Source organism: Callithrix jacchus, chromosome 10, assembly GCF_049354715.1.
Source record: "Callithrix jacchus isolate 240 chromosome 10, calJac240_pri, whole genome shotgun sequence".
Classification (NCBI taxonomy): Eukaryota; Metazoa; Chordata; class Mammalia; order Primates; family Cebidae; genus Callithrix; species Callithrix jacchus.
In genome coordinates this window covers 125,545,732-125,564,168 of record NC_133511.1, presented here as the reverse complement: position 1 = coordinate 125,564,168, position 18,437 = coordinate 125,545,732, and the positions used below count along the sequence as shown (strand labels likewise).

At 56.1% G+C, this 18,437-nt stretch overlaps 1 protein-coding gene across 1 annotated transcript; it reads right to left on the bottom strand.

Annotated features, from left to right (window-relative positions):
* Positions 1-1,655: 1,655 nt before the first annotated feature.
* On the bottom strand, positions 1,656-8,101 carry GAL (galanin and GMAP prepropeptide). The gene is made up of 6 exons (XM_003734321.6): positions 7,927-8,101; positions 7,677-7,757; positions 7,071-7,125; positions 4,547-4,633; positions 3,720-3,797; positions 1,656-1,908 (listed from the first exon to the last, which is right to left on the bottom strand). Exons 2-6 carry the CDS (start codon positions 7,755-7,757, stop codon positions 1,838-1,840), a joined length of 372 nt encoding a protein of 123 aa, XP_003734369.1. The 5' UTR covers positions 7,927-8,101; the 3' UTR covers positions 1,656-1,837.
* Between the last annotated feature and the right edge of the window lie 10,336 nt (positions 8,102-18,437).

Genomic DNA, 18,437 nt, shown 5'->3' with positions numbered 1-18,437 from the left:
CCAGGTGGGTGGCGTCTCTACCTCCGGGCTGGGAGCAGTCTGAAGCATAGGAGACCCACAGCCACTGAGTGCTAGAGTGGAGCCTGCAGGTGCAGGGGGAAGCTGGGTGGAGCTGGGTGGAGCTGGGGGGCCAAGCTGAGGCACAGCCAAGGGGGGTGGTCACCGAGCAGGAGAGGGCCACCAGGGCTCTGTGCCCCTTGAAACAGGTCTTAGGTAGCAAACTGCCAATGGGGGAAACTGGGAAGCCAGCTCCCACCCCCAATGCACAGCTGGCCCCGGTGAATCCAAAAGGTCTGCACACCACCTCTTATGTTAACACAAATGTCTCTTTTTTTTTCTTTTCTTTTTTTTTGAGACAGAATCTCACTCTGTTTCTCAGGCCGGAGTACAGCAGTGCGATCTCTGCTCCCCGCAACCTCCACTTCCCAGAATCAAACAATTCTCCTACCTCAGCCTCCAGAGTGACAGGCACGCTGATGAGGGATTACAGGCATGCACCACCACCCCCAGAAGATTTTTGCATTTTTAATAGAGATGGGGTTTCACCATGTTGCCCAGGCTGGTCTCGAACTCCTGACCTCCAGTGATCCATCCACTGGGATCACAGGTGTGAGCCATGGCGCGCCTGGCCGCCTGCCTTCTTTCTGGATCTTCTGGAGTGATCTTTTTATTTCTGCTCAAAAGACGCAATCTGGGTGAAGGGGAGAAGAAAAGCAAAGCACACTGCCATGTGTGTACCTACGCAACTGTCTTGCATGCTCTGCTCATGTACCCCAAAACCTAAAATCCAATAAAAAAAAAAAAAAGACGCAGTCTGTGTCACATCAGGAGATGGTTCCCGCACGCCCTCCTTCACTCAGCGCTGTCTTGGCGCACACCTCCTGCCCTTGTCTCTTCACCTGCTTGCCCGTCTCTCCTCTCCTACCTCGCTCCTGGCCCTTGATCCTGGCCCTCCCTCCCTGCCGACACGTCTGTTCTCAGCGCTGATCACCTCCACGAGCTCCACAAAACCCGCCCATCTGCTTAAGGCGGTCGTCATGTTTCGTTCTCATCTCCCTGAAAGATCAGCGCCACGAGCTCAGTTCTGTCTGTTTCGTGGTTTTGCTCCTCTCAGTAACACACTTCCCTTCATCATGACATTGGACTTGACCTAACATTGAGATAACTTTATGCCCCTGGACATGCAATGAGAGGTGGTGTCTTGGACAGTCCTGATGGTAGAATTTGGGTTTAAAATTCATGTCTAATCCACATGCTTTTTTTTTTTTTTTTTTTTTTTTTTGAGACGGAGTTTCGCCCTTGTTACCCAGGCTGGAGTGCAATGGTGCCATCTCGGCTCACCGCAACCTCCGCCTCCTGGGTTCAGGCAATTCTCCTGCCTCAGCCTCCTGAGTAGCTGGGATTACAGGCACGCACCACCATGTCCAGCTAATTTTTGTATTTTTAGTAGAGATGGGGTTTCACCATGTTGACCAGGATGGTCTCGATCTCTTGACCTCGTGATCCACCTGCCTCAGCCTCCCAGAGTCCTGGGATTACAGGCGTGAGCCACCGCGCCCGGCCCTTATGATCAAGCTTTATCTTGTAAAACCCGTGAGTGGCGCAGGTGAAGAGACAGAGTGTGGGTGGCGCAGGAGGAAGAAGACAAGGGCAAGTAATTGCTATGCTTTATTTTGCCACTCAAAACAACACCAAAAGAAAATCTTAAGTGATAACAACCCAGCATCAGGGGAAAGAGAACAGAAGAGCTGACTCTGCATAAATTGGGCTAAGATTATCATCCATCATCTTAAGGTTTGACTTGAGATTACAACCCACAGACACGCCCAGGAGGCTCTCAGGAACGCTCGGTGTCATCCAGGGAGGCTGCGGCGCGGACATCCGGGAGGCCGTCGAGGGCCCCGGCCTCTGCAAAGGAAAGAGCCACCCTTGAGCAGCCAGTTGTGAATGCGCACGCGAGAGAATGACGGCCATGACGCATACTGCGGGATCAAACCCAGAACTGGGGACGGCGTTCTGCACTTCCCACTCTGTGATGATTTAACTCCCACACTTAGCAAGCAGCTAAACCTGTCAGACGTTTACATTCAGGCTTTAAAGAGGTATAATTCCCATCTGAATAATGAAAGTTGGTGTCTCCTAAGGTAATAATTTCCATGTTACAAAACTAAAAGCAAACAAAAATCTGGCAGAGTCTGCCTGCCGCTTGCAGGAAGTCATCCCAGCTTTCTCCCGGAGGCTCCAACAGAGGGGACCTGGCGACCCAGTTTTGGGATTTCTAATGAACACTGACTTTTCTAAGACCTTCTCTGTGAGTCTCCCTGCCCTCGCCTCACGCCTCTCCCATCTCCCCCGCTCGTCCCATCACCACCTATGGAGCCCATAACACTGCGAATGAAAAGCATCCTGATCCAAAACGAACCCAAGAATCAGCCCTGATTTTCCAAACTGGACAAAGCTGTATTGTTCAGCGGAAGGTTTCCAATGGAGAGAAAGAGTGGTCCACCCCTCCTTCCCACCCGCCTCTCCAACAACACTCAGAGCTCCAGCAGGTCTCAGCTGGAGAGAAAAAGCAGAGCAGTCCACCCCTCCTCCCCACCCCCGCCTCCCTGTTAACTCTCAGAGCACCGGCCGCTCCTGGCTCCCTCTGCTGCAGTGCAATATCTGATCAAGGCCAGATGCCCACCATGGAATGAATGCCAAGCACAGTGTGTACGAGGCCTCCTCATCCCCAGGGTTTGCCAAAGACACTGGAAGCCAGGATCAGAGCCTTTCCAGTCAGATTTCAAGGCAGCCTGCTGGCAGGAGGGCTGCATAGAGAAACACTGCAGTCTAAGATACGGGCTCCCAGTAATTTCCCGTGCTTACAAAATATGGTTTAGGGACGGGCACAGTGGCTCAGGCCTGTAATCCCAGCACTTTGGGAGGCTGAGGATGGCAGATCACTTGAGGCCAGGAGTTCAAGATCAGCCTGGCCAACATGATGAAACCCCACCCCTACTAAAAATACAAAAATTAGCCGGGCATGGCGGTGCGTGCCTGTTGTCCCAGCTACTCAGGAGACTGAGGCAGGAGAATCACTGGCGCCCAGGAGGCAGAGGTTGCAGTGAGCCGAGATGGAACCTCCACACTCCAGCCTGGGCCACAGAGTGGGACTAAAAAAGGAAAGGAAAAAAAACAAAGAAGGAAGGAAGGAAAGAAGGAAGGAAGGAGGAAGGAAGGAAGGAGAAAGGAAGGAAGGAAGGAGGAAGGAAGGAGGAAGGAGGAAGGAGAGGAGAGAGGGAATGAAAGAAAGAACAAAAGAGAGAAAGAGAAAAAGGAGAGAGAGAGAGGAAGGGAGGAAAGAAAGGAAAAGAAAAGAGAAAAAGAAAGGTTTAAAATGGCTCACAAAGAGCCTGCCCTGTAGTACACCTGTGCCCTAACAGGTTTGTCACCATGTGAATAGATACGGTTCCAGCAGAGGGAGCTGCATCCTAAGGCCCACTCTCTTCACTGGCCTGATGGCCCTCAGGGACGGTGACACGCCTGTGCCGCCCTCGCAGGCCCCTGGAGCTAGCTCTAGTGTCACACGCTCTGTCATCCTGACACACAGCCAGACAAGACGTGGATTCTAGATGGGTCATTGGCTACTTGCCGGTGGGACTCCATGGCTGGCTTCTGGAGGGGCCTTTTATGCCCCCAGCGTGCTGAGAGGTGAATGTCCCTGATATTTCACATACCTTTGAGATGCAGGAAAGACAGGAACTCAACGATCGTGCGCACAACGTTGCTCTCAGCCGTGGACCAATCAAAGCTGCCTAGAAAAGAGAAAAGACCGACGCTCACGACTCGTTCGGGGTCTTCTGTGCCTCAGGACGTCCCCTCGCTACAGAGGAGCTGGGGGCCCAAGGTCAATGCTGTGATCCCAACAGCCCGAGGCCCGGCTGTGCTTTCCAAAGCCCTTGATCAATCTGAGGAAGAGGAGAGAGAGCCAGTTCAAGGCCTTGCTCTTCCTTCTCCTGTTGTTGAGACAGAGTCTCGCTCTGTCGCCCAGCCTGGAGTTCAGTGTTGCAATCTCGGCTCACTACAACCTCCACCTCCCGGTTCAAGTGATTCTCGTGCCTCAGCCTCCTGAGTAGCTGGGATTACAGGCACCCACCACCACACCCAGTTCATTTTTATATTTTTAGTAGAGTCAGGGTTTTGCTGTCTTGGCCAGGCTGGTCTTGAACTCCCAACCTCAGGTGATCCACCCGCCTCGGCCTCCCAAAGTGCTGGCATTACAGGTGTGAGCCACCGCGCCCTAAGACCCTGCTCCTGGAGGCCCTGGTGCCTGGACCGCCTCCCGGTCTAGAAGGACGCCTTGCAGTGTCAGGTTTGCAGGTTCTGTTTGCAGCTGCTGGCAGGTGTGATGAGGCCACATCATCTTAGTTAAGTCATGGCCAGGTTTGGGCTGCAGCTGTGGACAGGTGGGAGGCAGGTGCCCCCGCACCCTCTGCTACCCCCTGTACACACCTGGGAGTTGGTGAATGAGGCGACCCCAGGCCCGGGATGAGAGTCGTCTCACCTGGTTTCACCTCATCTTCAGGCTGCATCTCCCGCTTGCTGGTGAGGCCCAGCTTGTCGCTGAATGACCTGTGGTTGCCAACGGCATCTGTTTACAGATCAGAGAGGGAAGCCTCTGGGTGTGACTGTCGCACACGCCCTCCCCACACCCAAAGAAGACACAGGGATGCCTGTAGCCAGCAGGCAACAGGGGCTGCGTCCTCATGTCTCAGAAAGCATGGGGGCCAACTGAAGAGTTTAAGCTGTGACTGAATCCGATTTTATTTTCACTCTGACAGCTGTGTGCAAGATGGATGGGAGCCAGGGAGAGAGATGGAGAGACAGAGGGGACGAGAGGGTCACACAGGAAGAGAGGGAGAGACAGAGGGGGCGAGACGGTCACAGAGGAAGAGACAGAGAGACAGAGGGGGCAAGACAGTCACAGAGGGAGAGAGGGAGGACGAGAGGGAGGCAGAGGAGCCATGGGACTGTGTGTTCGTGTGTGTGTGTGTGTGTGTGTGTGGTGTGAAATGGGGTACTGTGACTGCAAGCAAAGAGATCCCGGAAGTCCAGGAAAGAATCCACAAGGCCCGTAAACCCAGAGGCATGGGGTGAGAGGGCTGGATTTGGGGTGCAGGAAAGGAGATGGAGAGGGGCGGTACGGGCGAGGGTGAGGACGCCTCTGCGTCTCCAGCTGGTCGGCCTGGGTGGACTGTGCCATCTACAAGGCCAGGCCAAAGAAAATTTATTTCTATTTCCAAAGACCCCGCCCTCAGCGCTACATTTATGGATGAATCACAGCTCGTCTCATCTCGCTGCTGTGCCCTCAGCCACGGCCACACTGCATTCAGCAGGAGCTGGTGCAAACACCCTGTTTCTGTGGCATTTTCTAGCTGACCCTAGAAACCAAGGCACACTGGTGACAAACAGTCGTCTGACAAACATGCTCGTCTAGCTACAGCTGAACAGGGACGGAAACTTGGGGCGAAAATGAGTTTGTTTTCTGATTAGGGCTCAAACTCCCTGACAAATAGGTTTTCAATATTCCAAAGCAACACGCGTCCACGTTCCAGCTGCTAGTTCCTGTTCTGGGCGCACAGCACACAACGATGAGGTGCCCTCTGAGTGGCAGAGCTCAGGGTTGCAAAGGGCTGAGACCAGCCGGCCCTCAGGCAGGTCAGGCCACTCCAGGGGCAGGGAGAGGACGCGAGAGGACGCAGAGAGAGCAGCAGGCCCTGCGGGGGACCACCTGGTCGGCCCCACACGCGGCATTAGGCGGCTCTGTCATCCCCGTGTCTGTTTCTTGTCTTTTAAGATGGAGTCTTGCTCTGTCGCCCAGGCTGGAGTGCGGTGGCGCTATCTTGGCTCACTGCAATCTCTGCCCCCCGGTTCAAGCAGTTCTACTGCCTCAGCCTCCTGAATCGCTGTGATTACAGGTGCCCACCACTATGCCCAGCTAATTTTTGTATTTTTAGTACAGACAGGATTTCACCATGTTGGTCAGCTGGTCTCGAACTCCTGACCTCGTGATCCCCCCGCCTCAGCCTCCCAAAGTGCTGGGATTACATGTGTGAGCCACCGTGCCCAGCCTCCTGTGTCTGTTTCTTAAAGCCCGACTCGGGGGTCCTCCGAGTGACCCCAATGAATAAGCGTCTGCAGGAGGAGGAAGCTGTGTCAGACTCTGGGGCTGAGAACTAAGGCAGCTTTCCTGGGCATTTCCAAGAGCACCACTGTCCCCAGTTGCTGCTCCCGCGGGGCTGGAACAGGCCCTGTGGGCTGTTCACCTTCTTCAATGGGCAGAAGGCAGTCGTCTGGGAGGTTTCTAAGGTGGATGATGAGGTGTGGAGGGGAAGGTGGGTTAGAGGAGGGAGCCAAGGTGCCCTCTCATCCCCGCCTTTAGAGGAAAGCCTGGAGGCATTGCCACACAGAAGGAGGAAGCAGAGGCCTGGGGTGGGGCAGACACGGGAGGGGTCAGCCTGCAGCATCCCGTCTAGGGCTAGGGCTCCCCTCAGGCAGCAGGGGCCGCAGCTGACACGGGTGATGCCAACAGGACAGGGAGAGGGGAGGAGGGACAGGGAGAGACCCAGGGGCCACCTGAACCTGGTTTTGAGGAGAGCCTGTCTGGGTTACCCTCAGGCCGTCTGGGAATTCCCTGTGGAGCTTGGAGAAAGAGAAGAAGGAGACAGAACTCGGGGTCGGAAAGGGTGCTCTGTAAGCCGCGGAGCTGAGTGCTCGGGGATACCCGGGGCCTGCGGAGAGGCGCAGGACGGGGTCTTTGAGGGCTGCAAGGCAGGAAAGCCCAGGAGAGCTTGAGCAAAGGCCAGAGTGGGGATCTCAGCTCGGGCAGGGCGCAGAGCTGGGGCAGGAGAAGCTTCTGGAAAGAACGGTGCACAGATCAAGTGTGCAGAACAAGAGAGACGGGCGGTGAGGTCAAGAGGGAGGCTGGAGGGTCTGCCCCGCTGCAGGGGGAGGGACAGGAGCCAGGGTTCAAAGCGAGGGGGCAGGTGGGGTCCAGAGTACAGGAGGCCATGCTCTCAGTCACTTACGTGGGCCCAGCAGGTAGCCCGCGCTGTTCAGGGTCCAGCCTCGTTTTTCTTTGGCCTTGAGCGGGAGAAAAGGGGGTCAGATGCCAGGGCTGTGCCTGGAGCCGGTACTAAATGGGTACCCCCAGGCTTTCCCGGCAGGACATAGGACTTAGAGCAATGCAGGTCCTTTCGGAAGCCTCTCGGAATTCCGGGTTTGCCCCTAAGTGGGCTATATTTGACATGAACATGGGCCCACTTGATTTCCAAACGACTGCACTTCTGGGCCGGAGCCCGTGCGCTCTCAGCGCGTTGCACCTGCTCTAAGTGACGCTGAGGCCCTGCCGGTGGCTCCTCGCCCTCTGTTCTAACGGAGCGCTGCGGAAAGGAGGAACCGCTCGCTTTCCCGAGGCGCTGACCCGAAGCGCGGCGCTCTCCCGACGACTGGTTCTAGCCCGGGGCTGCTGATGCGCTCGGAGAAGCACGCGGGGGATTCCCAGGGAGTCCCGGACCCTTCCCGAGACGCCCGCCGCCAGAACAGCGCCCGCACGAGCCTTTCCACCGCCGTCCCTGCGGGCAGGGCGGAGGTCACCTCCTCCAGAAAGCCCTCCGCGCCCGCCCCGCACTTACCGGCGACCAGAACCCCGCAGAGGCAGAAAAGGCGACGGCGAGGAGGAGGGAGGCGAGCAGGAGGGCGCTGCCTCGGGCCATCTGGAAGGGAAGGGCAGGGCTGGCGGGTGGGACCTCGGCGTGGGTTGCGCCCGAGGCGTGGGTGCCCGGGGCTGCGGGGAAGAGCAGCGGCGGCGGCCGGTCCCGGGCCCCTGGCGGGATCGTCCCGGGCCGAGGAGAGCCTAGGGGAGGCCTCCTGGGGCGCGGGTACCTTGAGCTGCAGCTGCGCCCGGGGCCGGGCGTCGGGGTCCGGGGACGGCGGCGGGTCCGGACGGCGGGCCGGGGCGGGCGATCTCTGGCTCCTCCGGGGCGCTCACTGCATGGCACGGCCGGCGGCGGGGGCGGGAGGCGCGGGCGGGTCCCTCGACGTGTCCGCGGCTCCGAGTGGCCACCGGCACCGCCGCGGCTGCTATTTATGCGGCTCGCCCCGCAGCCGCCTGGAGCCGCGTCACGGACTCAGCACCCGTCCGCCCCCCCCGCCCTCGCCCAGCCGCGGCGGGGGGCGGGAGCGACCGGAGCCCGGGTCCTCTGGGCCATCACAGGCGGGGGCGGCGGCGAAGTCCCCTCATCCCGCGGGAGGCTCCCCCTAATCCGCGGAGAGACCCCCCGGAAAGACAGAGCCCCTCTCACCCTGCGGGAGAGATTCCCCCAAATCCGCGGAGAGACCCCCCGGAAAGACAGAGCCCCTCTCACCCTGCGGGAGAGATTCCCCCAAATCCGCGGAGAGACCCCCCGGAAAGACAGAGCCCCTCTCACCCTGCGGGAGAGATTACCCCAAATCCGCGAAGAGACCCCCCCTAACGCGGCGGGAAAGACCCCAATCCCGTAACAGAGCCCCATCGCCCCGCGGGAGAGACTCCAGACCCGCGGCCCAGCTCGTCGCTGCGGCGGAGCGGGCCGCCCCCACTGCTCCGCCGGGGGTCCCAGCCCCAGAGCGAACCTGACCCTCAACAGTCCCCCGCACCCAGGTCCGAGGCACTGCAGACCCGAGAGGGCTGACGGGCAGAGACGACCCCTCATCCAAGCCAGCCCCAGCCAGGAGGTCCTGGGGCTGGGGCGGGGAGGGAACCACCTGGTCCTGTGCCCTGGCCGACTTGTGCTGGGGCTGGGGCGAAGGTTCAGGCCTCGGGAGCCGTGGATGGCCCAAAGTGCAGGCGTTCCCCGGCTCCCTGTGCCCGACCACCTCCCTCCTGTTTTGCTAAAAGGGCGCTGTGAGTCCCGGGGCGGCTTGGCCATCTCAGCGTGGGAGCTGTGGGACGGTCCTGTGCCCACAGCCACCAGCTCAGAAACTCGGCCTTTTGCCACCTCCCCGGCTCCCTGGTCCAGTTGCAAGAGGGAACTTTGAGCACGTGCTGGCAGTGGGCCATGGGCTGTGTCCCGAGGGAGACCAGCCCGGTCTCCCAGAGGCCGCCAAGGGTGGGCGGTGGGCAGAGCAGCAGCAAGAGGCTGTCCTTGTGCCCAAGGCAGAGAAATCCCACGGGAACAAGGCCCTCGTTGGCTTCTCCACGAACCCTTCCTGAGCTCGGGCCAAGCTCAAGAACAGCCCAGCAAGGGACCCAGAGGGCCCAGGCTGTTCCTTCATGTCCTTTACAGGCATCAGGGAGCTACAAGTGTGGCACCTCCAGGCTTGTGAAGAGCAGGGGGTCATCTGCTGAAAACTCACCTGACCTCCCCTCCCACCGGCCAGACACCACCCAGGTCCTCAGCAGCAGCAGTGGGGCTAGGATCTCCCCACCCACTGGGCTCTGTCTCAGATGGGCTGATGTCAGGTGGGACCTGGGGGGCCACAGGGTACAAGACGAGTGATGATCACGATGGTGCCATCTGAAAGTGTCTCCTACACTTTAGTCTTGGGAACCTTTGCACAGACAGCTGGGTGCTGCCCCCAGGAGAGATCCATCAGCCTCCACGTGGCTGGGGAAGGACAACCGGCTTTCAAGAGCTCTGGTGAAGGCCGGGGTCTGCTGGAGAAGGTGCAGGGCTGCAGCCTGGGCGCTGAGTGTCTGCTGTGGTTTATGGGAGAAGAGGAGGCCAGGCTTGGGGAGGGGGGTCTTAGGAACAGACTCCTAGCATGACAGTGATGAGGGGTGAGGTGTTCCAAGGACAGGGTTTGACTTCTGGTCATCCCTATTTCTTGCAGCCTGGGGAGAGAGGAGAGTCAGGTGCAGGGGCTTCTAACCAGGACTCACAGGCTGAAGTGGTTTCCTGCCGGGGTTGGGGGAGTGGGAGTGAGTGAGTCGCTACAGGGGTCTGGGCCAGTTGTGGGCAGAAGGGCAGCTGACAGGCGGAGGAGCAGAGGGCAGGTTCCTGTGACCCTGCAGAGAAGTGACGATGACGTCCTCTCACGCCCTTTGTCCTTGTGTCTAGATGACATCAGGCAGTGGGCAGGGCTGGGCTCAGGGGCACCTCTGGCTACCTGAGAAATACCCCGGTGGCAGTGAGAGCCCTGCCCAGAGCTCGTGCTTTCCTGCTGAGAACATACCCCTGCCCGGGCACAGGCGTCTTAGTCCATTTCAGCCTTCTCCTTTCTTCCAGATTCAGCCCCTCCCCCATCCTGCCAGAGCTTGGCTGTACGAATTTTCTCTATTTACTTTGTCACAGAGCTTCTTAGTCTGTTTTTTTTTTTTTTTTTTTGAGACGGAGTTTCGCTCTTGTTACCCAGGCTGGAGTGCAATGGCGCGATCTCGGCTCACCGCAACCTCCGCCTCCTGGGTTCAGACAATTCTCCTGCCTCAGCCTCCTGAGTAGCTGGGATTACAGGCACGCGCCACCATGCCCAGCTAATTTTTGTATTTTTAGTAGAGACGGGGTTTCACCATGTTGACCAGGATGGTCTCGATCTCTTGATCTCGTGATCCACCCACCTCGGCCTCCCAAAGTGCTGGGATTACAGGCTTGAGCCACCGTGCCCGGCCCTCTTAACCTGTTTAAAGAGGGGGAAACTGTAAACCTAAATCCTTGAGATGGATTCAAAAAGACAGAGTGCATCTGTATATGGTGGGCTGGCATTTGAGGGTTGGTCCACTGCCACCGTCTTCATTTGGGCCTATGTACTCATTCTGTTTCCCCTTTTTGCTTTCGAAGAGACTTCAGGCGGGGCGTGGTGTCTCACACCTATAATGCCAGCGCTTTGGGAGGCCAAGGTGAGTGGATGGATCACTTGAGCCCAGGAATTCAAGACCAGCCGGGGCAACATAGCAAGACCTCATCTCTACCGAAATAGATAAATATAAAAAAAAAAAAATCAGCCGGGCATGGTGACATGTGCCTGTAGTCCCAACTACTCACCTTAGGAGGCTGAGGTGGGAGGATCTCCCGAGCCCAGGAGGTTGAGACTGCAGTGAGCCATGATCAAGCCCTCACTCTAGCATAGGCAACAGAGCAAGACTGTAGTGGGGGGGAAGAGAGAGAGAAAGAGAGAGAGGAAGGGAGGGAGTGAGGGAGGGAGGAGAGAGACAGAGAAAGAAAGAAAAAGAAACTGGAGGGTAGGCTGTCTGGTAACAGTCTCCTTATTAAAAAGACATTAAGCATCTGGAAGCAGATATCCCCGTGTATTTGGAATCCATTTAAGAAACCACACTGAGTAATTAGGCACGTATTCGAAGCAAACATGCCTGCTTCCTCCAGGCTCCTAAGTTCCTTCACCCACTATCCTGCCTCCCGTTTAGTCTGGGGTGGGTCTCTGTACAAATCCTGGCTGGGAACCAGGCCCGGGAATGCGGTGACCACGGGAAGGCTACAGATGGGCAAAGCGCGGGCCTGGAGGTGGGCTGGGGTTCCTGTGGCCGGCAGATTCCTCCCGACAAAGGAGGCCAGCACACCTGGGATGACAGATATCTGCGTCCCGGCACAAGCCATCTGAACCACAGCCCGTGTGCTGATGGCTCTTTGAGACACCTGTGTCCCGGCACAAGCCGTCTGACCCACAGCCTGTGTGCTGATGACTCTTTGAGACACCTGTGTCCCGGCACAAGCCATCTGACCCACAGCCCGTGTGCTGATGGCTTTGTGCTCAGTAATGACCGAATGGCGGTCGCTGTCAACCTGTCATCTTGAAGACAGCCGAGTGTACGGCAAAGTGGGTCACCATTACAGTAATGGAAATCAAGCCGAAAGCCTGCTGTCCCCCACTGCCTTCCAGCCGGCCCATCTTCCCTTAGAAGCCCTGTCCACCGCCAGGAAAACCTACCCTAAAGCTAGGTCCCAAGCAAGGGTCAAGGGTCACCTGGGCCGTGGCCACTCCGCTCCTCCGGCAGCGGAGCCACGGTGGTGAAATCAGCTGCAGGGGCCCTGCCCTCACGAGTTAGACTCTCACAGAAACCCAAATGCAGTTGTTCCTCTGGACCTGCGGTTCCCTAGCCGAAGGTTCAACCCCCTGTGGACCGGGTCCTCTAGGTGAGCCTAGGATGAATCTGCCTGTACTGAACACGTCCAGACTGTTTTCCTTGTCATGATTTCCTAAACAATACAACAACTATTTGTCTAGCATTTACATTGTGCCATTTTTTTTTAGATGTAGTTTCGCTGTTGTTACCCAGACTGGAGTGCAATGGCGCGATCTCAGCTCACCGCAACCTCCGCCTTCTGGGTTCAAGCAATTCTCCTGCCTCAGCCTCTCGAGTAGCTGGGACTACAGGTGCGCACCACCATGCCCAGCTAATTTTTGTATTTTTAGTAGAGACGAGGTTTCACCTTTTTGACCAGGATGGTCTCGATCTCTCGACCTCGTGATCCACCCTCCTCAGCCTCCCAAAGTGCTGGGATTATAAGCGTGAGCCACCGCGCCCGGCCTGTACTCAGCATTATAAGTAATCTAGAGATGATTTAAAACATATGAGGGGCCGGGCACTGTGGCTTATGCTGTAATCACAACACTTTGGGAGGCTGAGGCGGGCAAATACTTGAGGTCAGGAGTTTGGGATCAGCCTGTCCAAATGCAAAACCCAATTTCTACTAAATGTACAAAAAGTTAGCCCGGCCTGGTGGCGGGCGCCTGTAGTCCCAGCTACTCGGGATGCTGAGGCAGGAGAATCGCTTGAACCCGCGAGGCAGAGGTTGCAGTGAGCCGAGGTCGCACCACTGCACTCCAGCCTCTGGGTGACAGAGTGAGACTCTGTTTCAAAAATAATAAAATATGAAAAATCAAGCCTATGGGAGGATGCGTGTAGGTTATATGCAAATATGATGCTGTTTTATATGAGGGACCTGAGCATCCACAGATTTTGATATTTGTGTGGCCAGGGGTTTCCTGGAACCAACCTACCATGGGCATGGAGGGCCGACCGTATGCAACAAATGGTCATTATACAAATAACCACCTCGCTGTTGGGGGAAGGAGGTGCATGGACTAAGGGAGCTGAACCCGACAGGTGGGCAGGACTGACCAGGTACAGGATGAGGCCCAGCACAGTCCAGGTGGAGGGGGTTACATGGGTACGCCTTCTTTTTGGTCCTTTTCTCTTCCTTCTTCCTGCTGCCTGGAGGGTAGATGTGAAGGCCGGAGGTGGGCAACCACTTTGTACCATGAGGTGGTGGCTTCAGGTGACACAGCAAGGCCGAGGGAGCCTGGGTCCCAGGTAACCCTGAGCCTGGTCCCGCGGCTGCGCACTTCCAGGCTTGTTTCACCACAGAGGGGAGGAAGCGCCTCTCTTATCTAAGCCAATGGCATGTAGGATTTTGTATCATGGGCGGCTGGAATTGTTCCAGTCAGTTTCACACCGGTCCACAAACGTTTGATGAATTAATGAATGAATAAAAACACATGAGAGGTTCACCACTTCCAACAGCGGTGAGGAGCTCATGTCTGCTAGACGGGCGCATAAAAGGGAGAGGCTTGGACGAGAACATGAAAACAATACTTCCTAACGACGACCTTGGGAAATGAGGAAATAGCTCGATGACCTAAAATTGGCTTTTCTTTGTCCCTGCAAATGTCTGTGTCCCTGATTCCTCCACTCGCCGATTTCCACGCCACCCAACCCCACTCCAGTAATGCGTCTGTCATGAAAAAGGAGCCTAGAGTCACTCCTCTAAAAGAATCTGGCGAAAGTGAAAGTTACATCGCTGGATAGAATTCCATCATAGTGGCCGGGCGCGGTGACTCACGCCTGTAATCCAAGCACTTTGGAGGCCAAGGCGGGAGGATCACCTGAGGTCCGGAGTTCAAAACCAGCCTGACCAACATGGTGAAATCCCGTCTTAAAAAAAACAAACAAAAAAAATATTAAAAAAAAAAAAAAATAATTCCATCATTGTATGAATGAGTTTTTAGTATATGTGTTCCATTATTCAATAGAACCTTGTTAAACGGGTTCATTGGACAGGGGACGATGTGTTTCATTCACAGAAACCATCGGGTGCTTTTCCTAAGGGGTTAAGGTGTAGAAATTGCAGTTTTGGGTGCAAGCTGCGAAGGGAGAAGAGGAAGAACGAGTTTTGGATGTTTGAGGGCATTGGGTAAGAGAATTCCATCTTAAAGCACCTTCTGGAAGATTCCTTCTGCATGCATCTTGCTGGCCTGCCCAGCCACAACGGAGGCTTGGAAACAGGGTCTTTGATTATGGATGGTGGTGCTTGATTGAAACCAGCGTTCTGGGGCTGAGGGAGGAAGGGACATTGGATGCTGGTGTAGGTCATTGCAGGCTCTGCCACCGACCTGAGTCCTTGTGTCCTCTTCTTTCTTTCTTTCCTTCTTTCCTTCCTTCTTTCTTTCCTTCTTTCCTTCCTTCTTTCTTTCCTTCTTTCCTTCCTTCCTACCTTCCTTCTTTCTCTCTCTCTTTCTTTCTTTCTTTCTTCCTTTCTTTCTTGCCTCTTGTTTTTGTTTTCATTTTCTGAGAGACAGTCTTGCTCTGTCACCCAGGCTGGAGTGCAGTGGCACAATCTCAGCTTACTGCAACCTCTGCCTCCCGGGCTCAAGCGAGTCTCCTGCCTCAGCCTCCCAAGTTAGCTGGGACTACAGGCATGTGCCACCACACCTGGATAATTTTTGTATTTTTTTAGTAGAGACAGGGTTTCTGTATATGTTGGCCAGGCTGGTCTTGAACTCCTGACCTCAGGTGATCCTCCAGCCTTGGCCTCCCAAGGTGCTGGAATTACAGGCATGAGCCACCGAGCCCGGCCCCATGTGTTTTTATGGTTGGAAATTTTTGTAAAATGTGAAAGTAGGCCATAACCACAGCCGGTTGAGCCCTGCCTCGTGGCACCTCATGCCCTCAGTTTCCCCTCATACGTCGTGACTTTGAAAAGGCCGCCAGTACTTCTGGGCTCTTTAAGGGGAAGTTAGATTGGGGATGCATTTAGTTCTGGATCACGGCGGGTGCGTTTATAGTGGGTGTATGATCTCTGTTGCACAGACGGTTGAGTCGCTGCTGGCTGTCTGCTGTGGGAGTAGCCCTAGGAGTGCCCCGCTGCCCGCACACCGACTCCCCTAGCATTGGGGCACGTGCTGTGGGGCACGTACCCCGCAGCGTTGGTGGCACAGCCCCTTGTGGAAGGCTGTCGCCTTCCAGGGAGATGGGCTTGAAACAAGCCTGGGGTCTCCGGGAGAATCTGGTGAGTTCAGAGAGCGACGTCTCTGAAAGGTGTCTAGTGGGCCTTTCATTGGTAGACCCCCTCTGCCAGCGTCTTGGGAGCCACCGTGGCCTCTCAGGAAGCCCCCGCCGCCACCCACCCTGGACGCCATTCTGCAGGAAGCTCAACTCTCCCCTCGAATTCTGGGGCGTGTGGAGGGGATGTTGCTTTTGACTTCCTGCTTTGCTCAGACAAGTCCCGGGCTCTGCAGCTGGAGCCGTACTTGTCTGCAGTGTGGCACTCTCTCCTCCCTAAGCCCCCACCTGCATCTTCTTCCTCCAGCAGACCACCCCAGCCCACTCCACCGCCCTAGGCTCTGTGCCAGGGAAGCCTCTCCTTCCCACCGCCCTGCCCCACCCACCGTGCAGCCTCCCCTCCCTCTCCATGGTGAACCCATCCCATGGGAGACCGGCTTCCTCAGGGACCCCCTTGCTGGTCAGAGGCAGGGTCATATCTGGGAGTCTGTGAATCCACCTGTGCCCTGGGCGACTCATCCAGCTGGGGGTTTTCTGGGCAGCTCAGCCTGGAGGAAGAGGGGCTGCTAATGGCCTCGCCAGAGGCTGATGTCTGCAGTTGTGAGGGGTGGAGGCGGGAAGTTGGTGACTCAGCGACAGGCCCTGGGCAGCTGCCCCTGTTTCCTGGCCCTGAGTCAGGCCCGTCAGCAGCACCCAGGGCCATATGGGAACCCGTCTGGCTATCAGGATGTGGGTGTCCAGAGGGAGGACAGGCGGCTGGGGGACCACAAGGAGGGCAGTGGGAAGCAAGGAGGGTGCTTCCACCTGGGGGCCTGAGCTGTGCAGGGAAACATCCAATCTGCTTCTCAAGGGTCCAAAAAACTTTCGTTTTGTTTTTTTGGGACAGAGTCTCGCTCTGAACACAACCTCGGCTCACTGCAACCTCTGTGCCTCCCAGATTCAAGCAAGCCTTCTGCCTCAGCCTCCGGAGTAGCTGAGATTACAGGCACCCACCACCACACCTGGCTAATTTTTGTGTTTTTAGTAGAGACAGGGTTTTGCCATGTTGCCAAGCTGGTCTTGAACTCCTGACGTCAAATGATCCACCCACTTCAGCCTACCAAAGTGCTGGGATTATAGGCATGAGCCCCCATGCCCCCAGAATATTTTACCGGTCTGAAAAGTGATGAGGATTTAGAAACCTCCTGGTGGCCGGGCGCGGTGTCACGAGTGTAATCCCAGCACTTTGGGAGGCTGAGGCAGGCGGATCACCTGAGGTCAGAAGTTCGAGATCAGCCTGACCAATATGGTGAAACCCCGTCTTTAAAAAAAAACCTCTTGGTGAAGTCCAATCCAGCCCCCATCCCAGGAGCGACTGCCCAGCTCCCAGGCAAGCCCCTGTCCCCTGTCACTGCTTGGCCCCTCCCTCCAAGGGCCTTCAAGGGTGTCCACCATCAGACTTCTCCAGCAGTGGCTCACTGGGGCTGGTCCTAACCTTTCAGTGAATGGGCTCGCAGCGTTTCTGGCTAGTGCCTGCTTCCTCTCTCCCCGTTTTGTCTGGGGGCATCCTCTCTGTTGCTTCCTGTCACTCTAAATTTAGAACCAGGCGCATTTCAGCTGCTCACCCCAGGGGTGGCCTCAGCTGCCACCATCCTGAACTGTACCTCTCATTGGGTGACAGCGTTCCCCCCCTTTGTCCCCAGCTCACCCAGCGTGGTGGACAGCAGTTGAATCCCATGAGTTAGGGAGCACCAGACACACGGGTCGCTGTGGACTGGCGTCAGTGGGAGGGAAGTGGTATTGGGAAGAGCTAAGGCTGTGGCCAGATCAGCCCACTCTGTAAAACACACAGTGAGAGCTACACATAATCATATCACTCTTTAACATTTTTTAAAAATGAGATGCAGGTTCTGCCATTCATGCTTCTAGCAGAACTTCTGCAAATGTGGCAGGGCACAGTGGCTCACTGTGATCCCAGCACTTTGGGAGGCCAAGCTGGGTGGATCACTTGAGGTCAGGAGTTCAAGATCAGCCTGGCCAACATGGTGAAACCCTATCTCTACTAAAAAACTACAAAAATTAGCAGGCATAGTGGTAGGCACCTGAAGTACCAGCTACTCTGGAGGCTGAGGCAGGAGAATCACTTGAATCCAAAAGGGGGAGTTTGTAAGTGAGCCAAGATCGGGCCATTGCACTCCAGCCTGGGTGATAGAGTGAGACTCCATCTCAAAATAAAATAAAATAAAAGAGGCTGGGTGCTGTGGCTCACACCGTAATCCCAGCACTTTGGGAGGCCGGTGGACCACCTGAGGTCGGGAGTTCAAGACTAGCCTGACCAACATGGTAAAACCCCGTCTCTACTAAAAAAAAACAAAAATTAGCTGGGCGTGGCAGGGCACACCTGTAATCCCAGCTACTCAGGAGGCTGAGGCACGGAGGTTGTAGTGAGCTGAGATTGCGCCACTGCACTCCAGCCCGGGCAACAGAGTGAGGCTCTGTCTCAATAAAAAAAGAAAGAAAGAAAATCTGGTGGAGCTGCCCAGGCTCTGCCGAACCCTCTTCCTTGCAGGGTCCTCCCTGCCCTTCCATCACACCTTCCCCGGGGCCTTCCTGCCCACCCGAACCCCAGCTTTCCCTGGGCCTTCCTGCCCACCCGAACCCCAGCTTTCCCTGGGCCTTCCTGCCCACCCGAACCCCAGCTTTCCCTGGGCCTTCCTGCCCACCCGAACCCCAGCTTTCCCTGAGCCCTTCCTGCTTTGGTAGTTGACTCCTTTTTAATTCCAAGTGACCCCCTAGGTGACTAAACACACAGAACACGCAGTTAAATGTGAACCCCAGATGGACAGTGAATGGTGTTGAGTGTAGGTACGTCCCATGCGGTATTTGGGATGTTTCATACTAAAACATTATTTGTTTTGTCTGAAATTCCAATTTAACCGGTGCCCTGTGTTCTAGTACAACGTGCAGTGCCGGGGTCCCTGGAAGGTGGGGAGTCCATCTCCTCCAGGACTGAGGTGCAGAGATGAGCTGTCCAACAGCAACGCATGCCATGGGGCTCTCTCGCCTCCACGGAAAAGTCTCTGGGATCTAGCTCTGCTCTGAGGAAATGGCCTGCTGTGCTCCACATTTTTGTCAAAGGAGACACCGATCTGGTAGAAAAATGGACATACGCACTAATTAAGAGAAAACCAGGTTGACA

Excerpts from the sequence above, each read along its gene's own strand:
- GAL (XM_003734321.6), bottom strand. The coding sequence starts at position 7,757 with ATGGCCCGAGGCAGCGCCCTCCTGCTCGCCTCCCTCCTCCTCGCCGTC. Across the intron at positions 3,798-4,546 it reads TGAAGATGAGGTGAAACCAG|GCAGCTTTGATTGGTCCACG; the intron begins GTGAGACGACTC and ends TCTCTTTTCTAG. Across the intron at positions 1,909-3,719 it reads GTCTTTCCTGCATCTCAAAG|AGGCCGGGGCCCTCGACGGC; the intron begins GTATGTGAAATA and ends TTTCCTTTGCAG.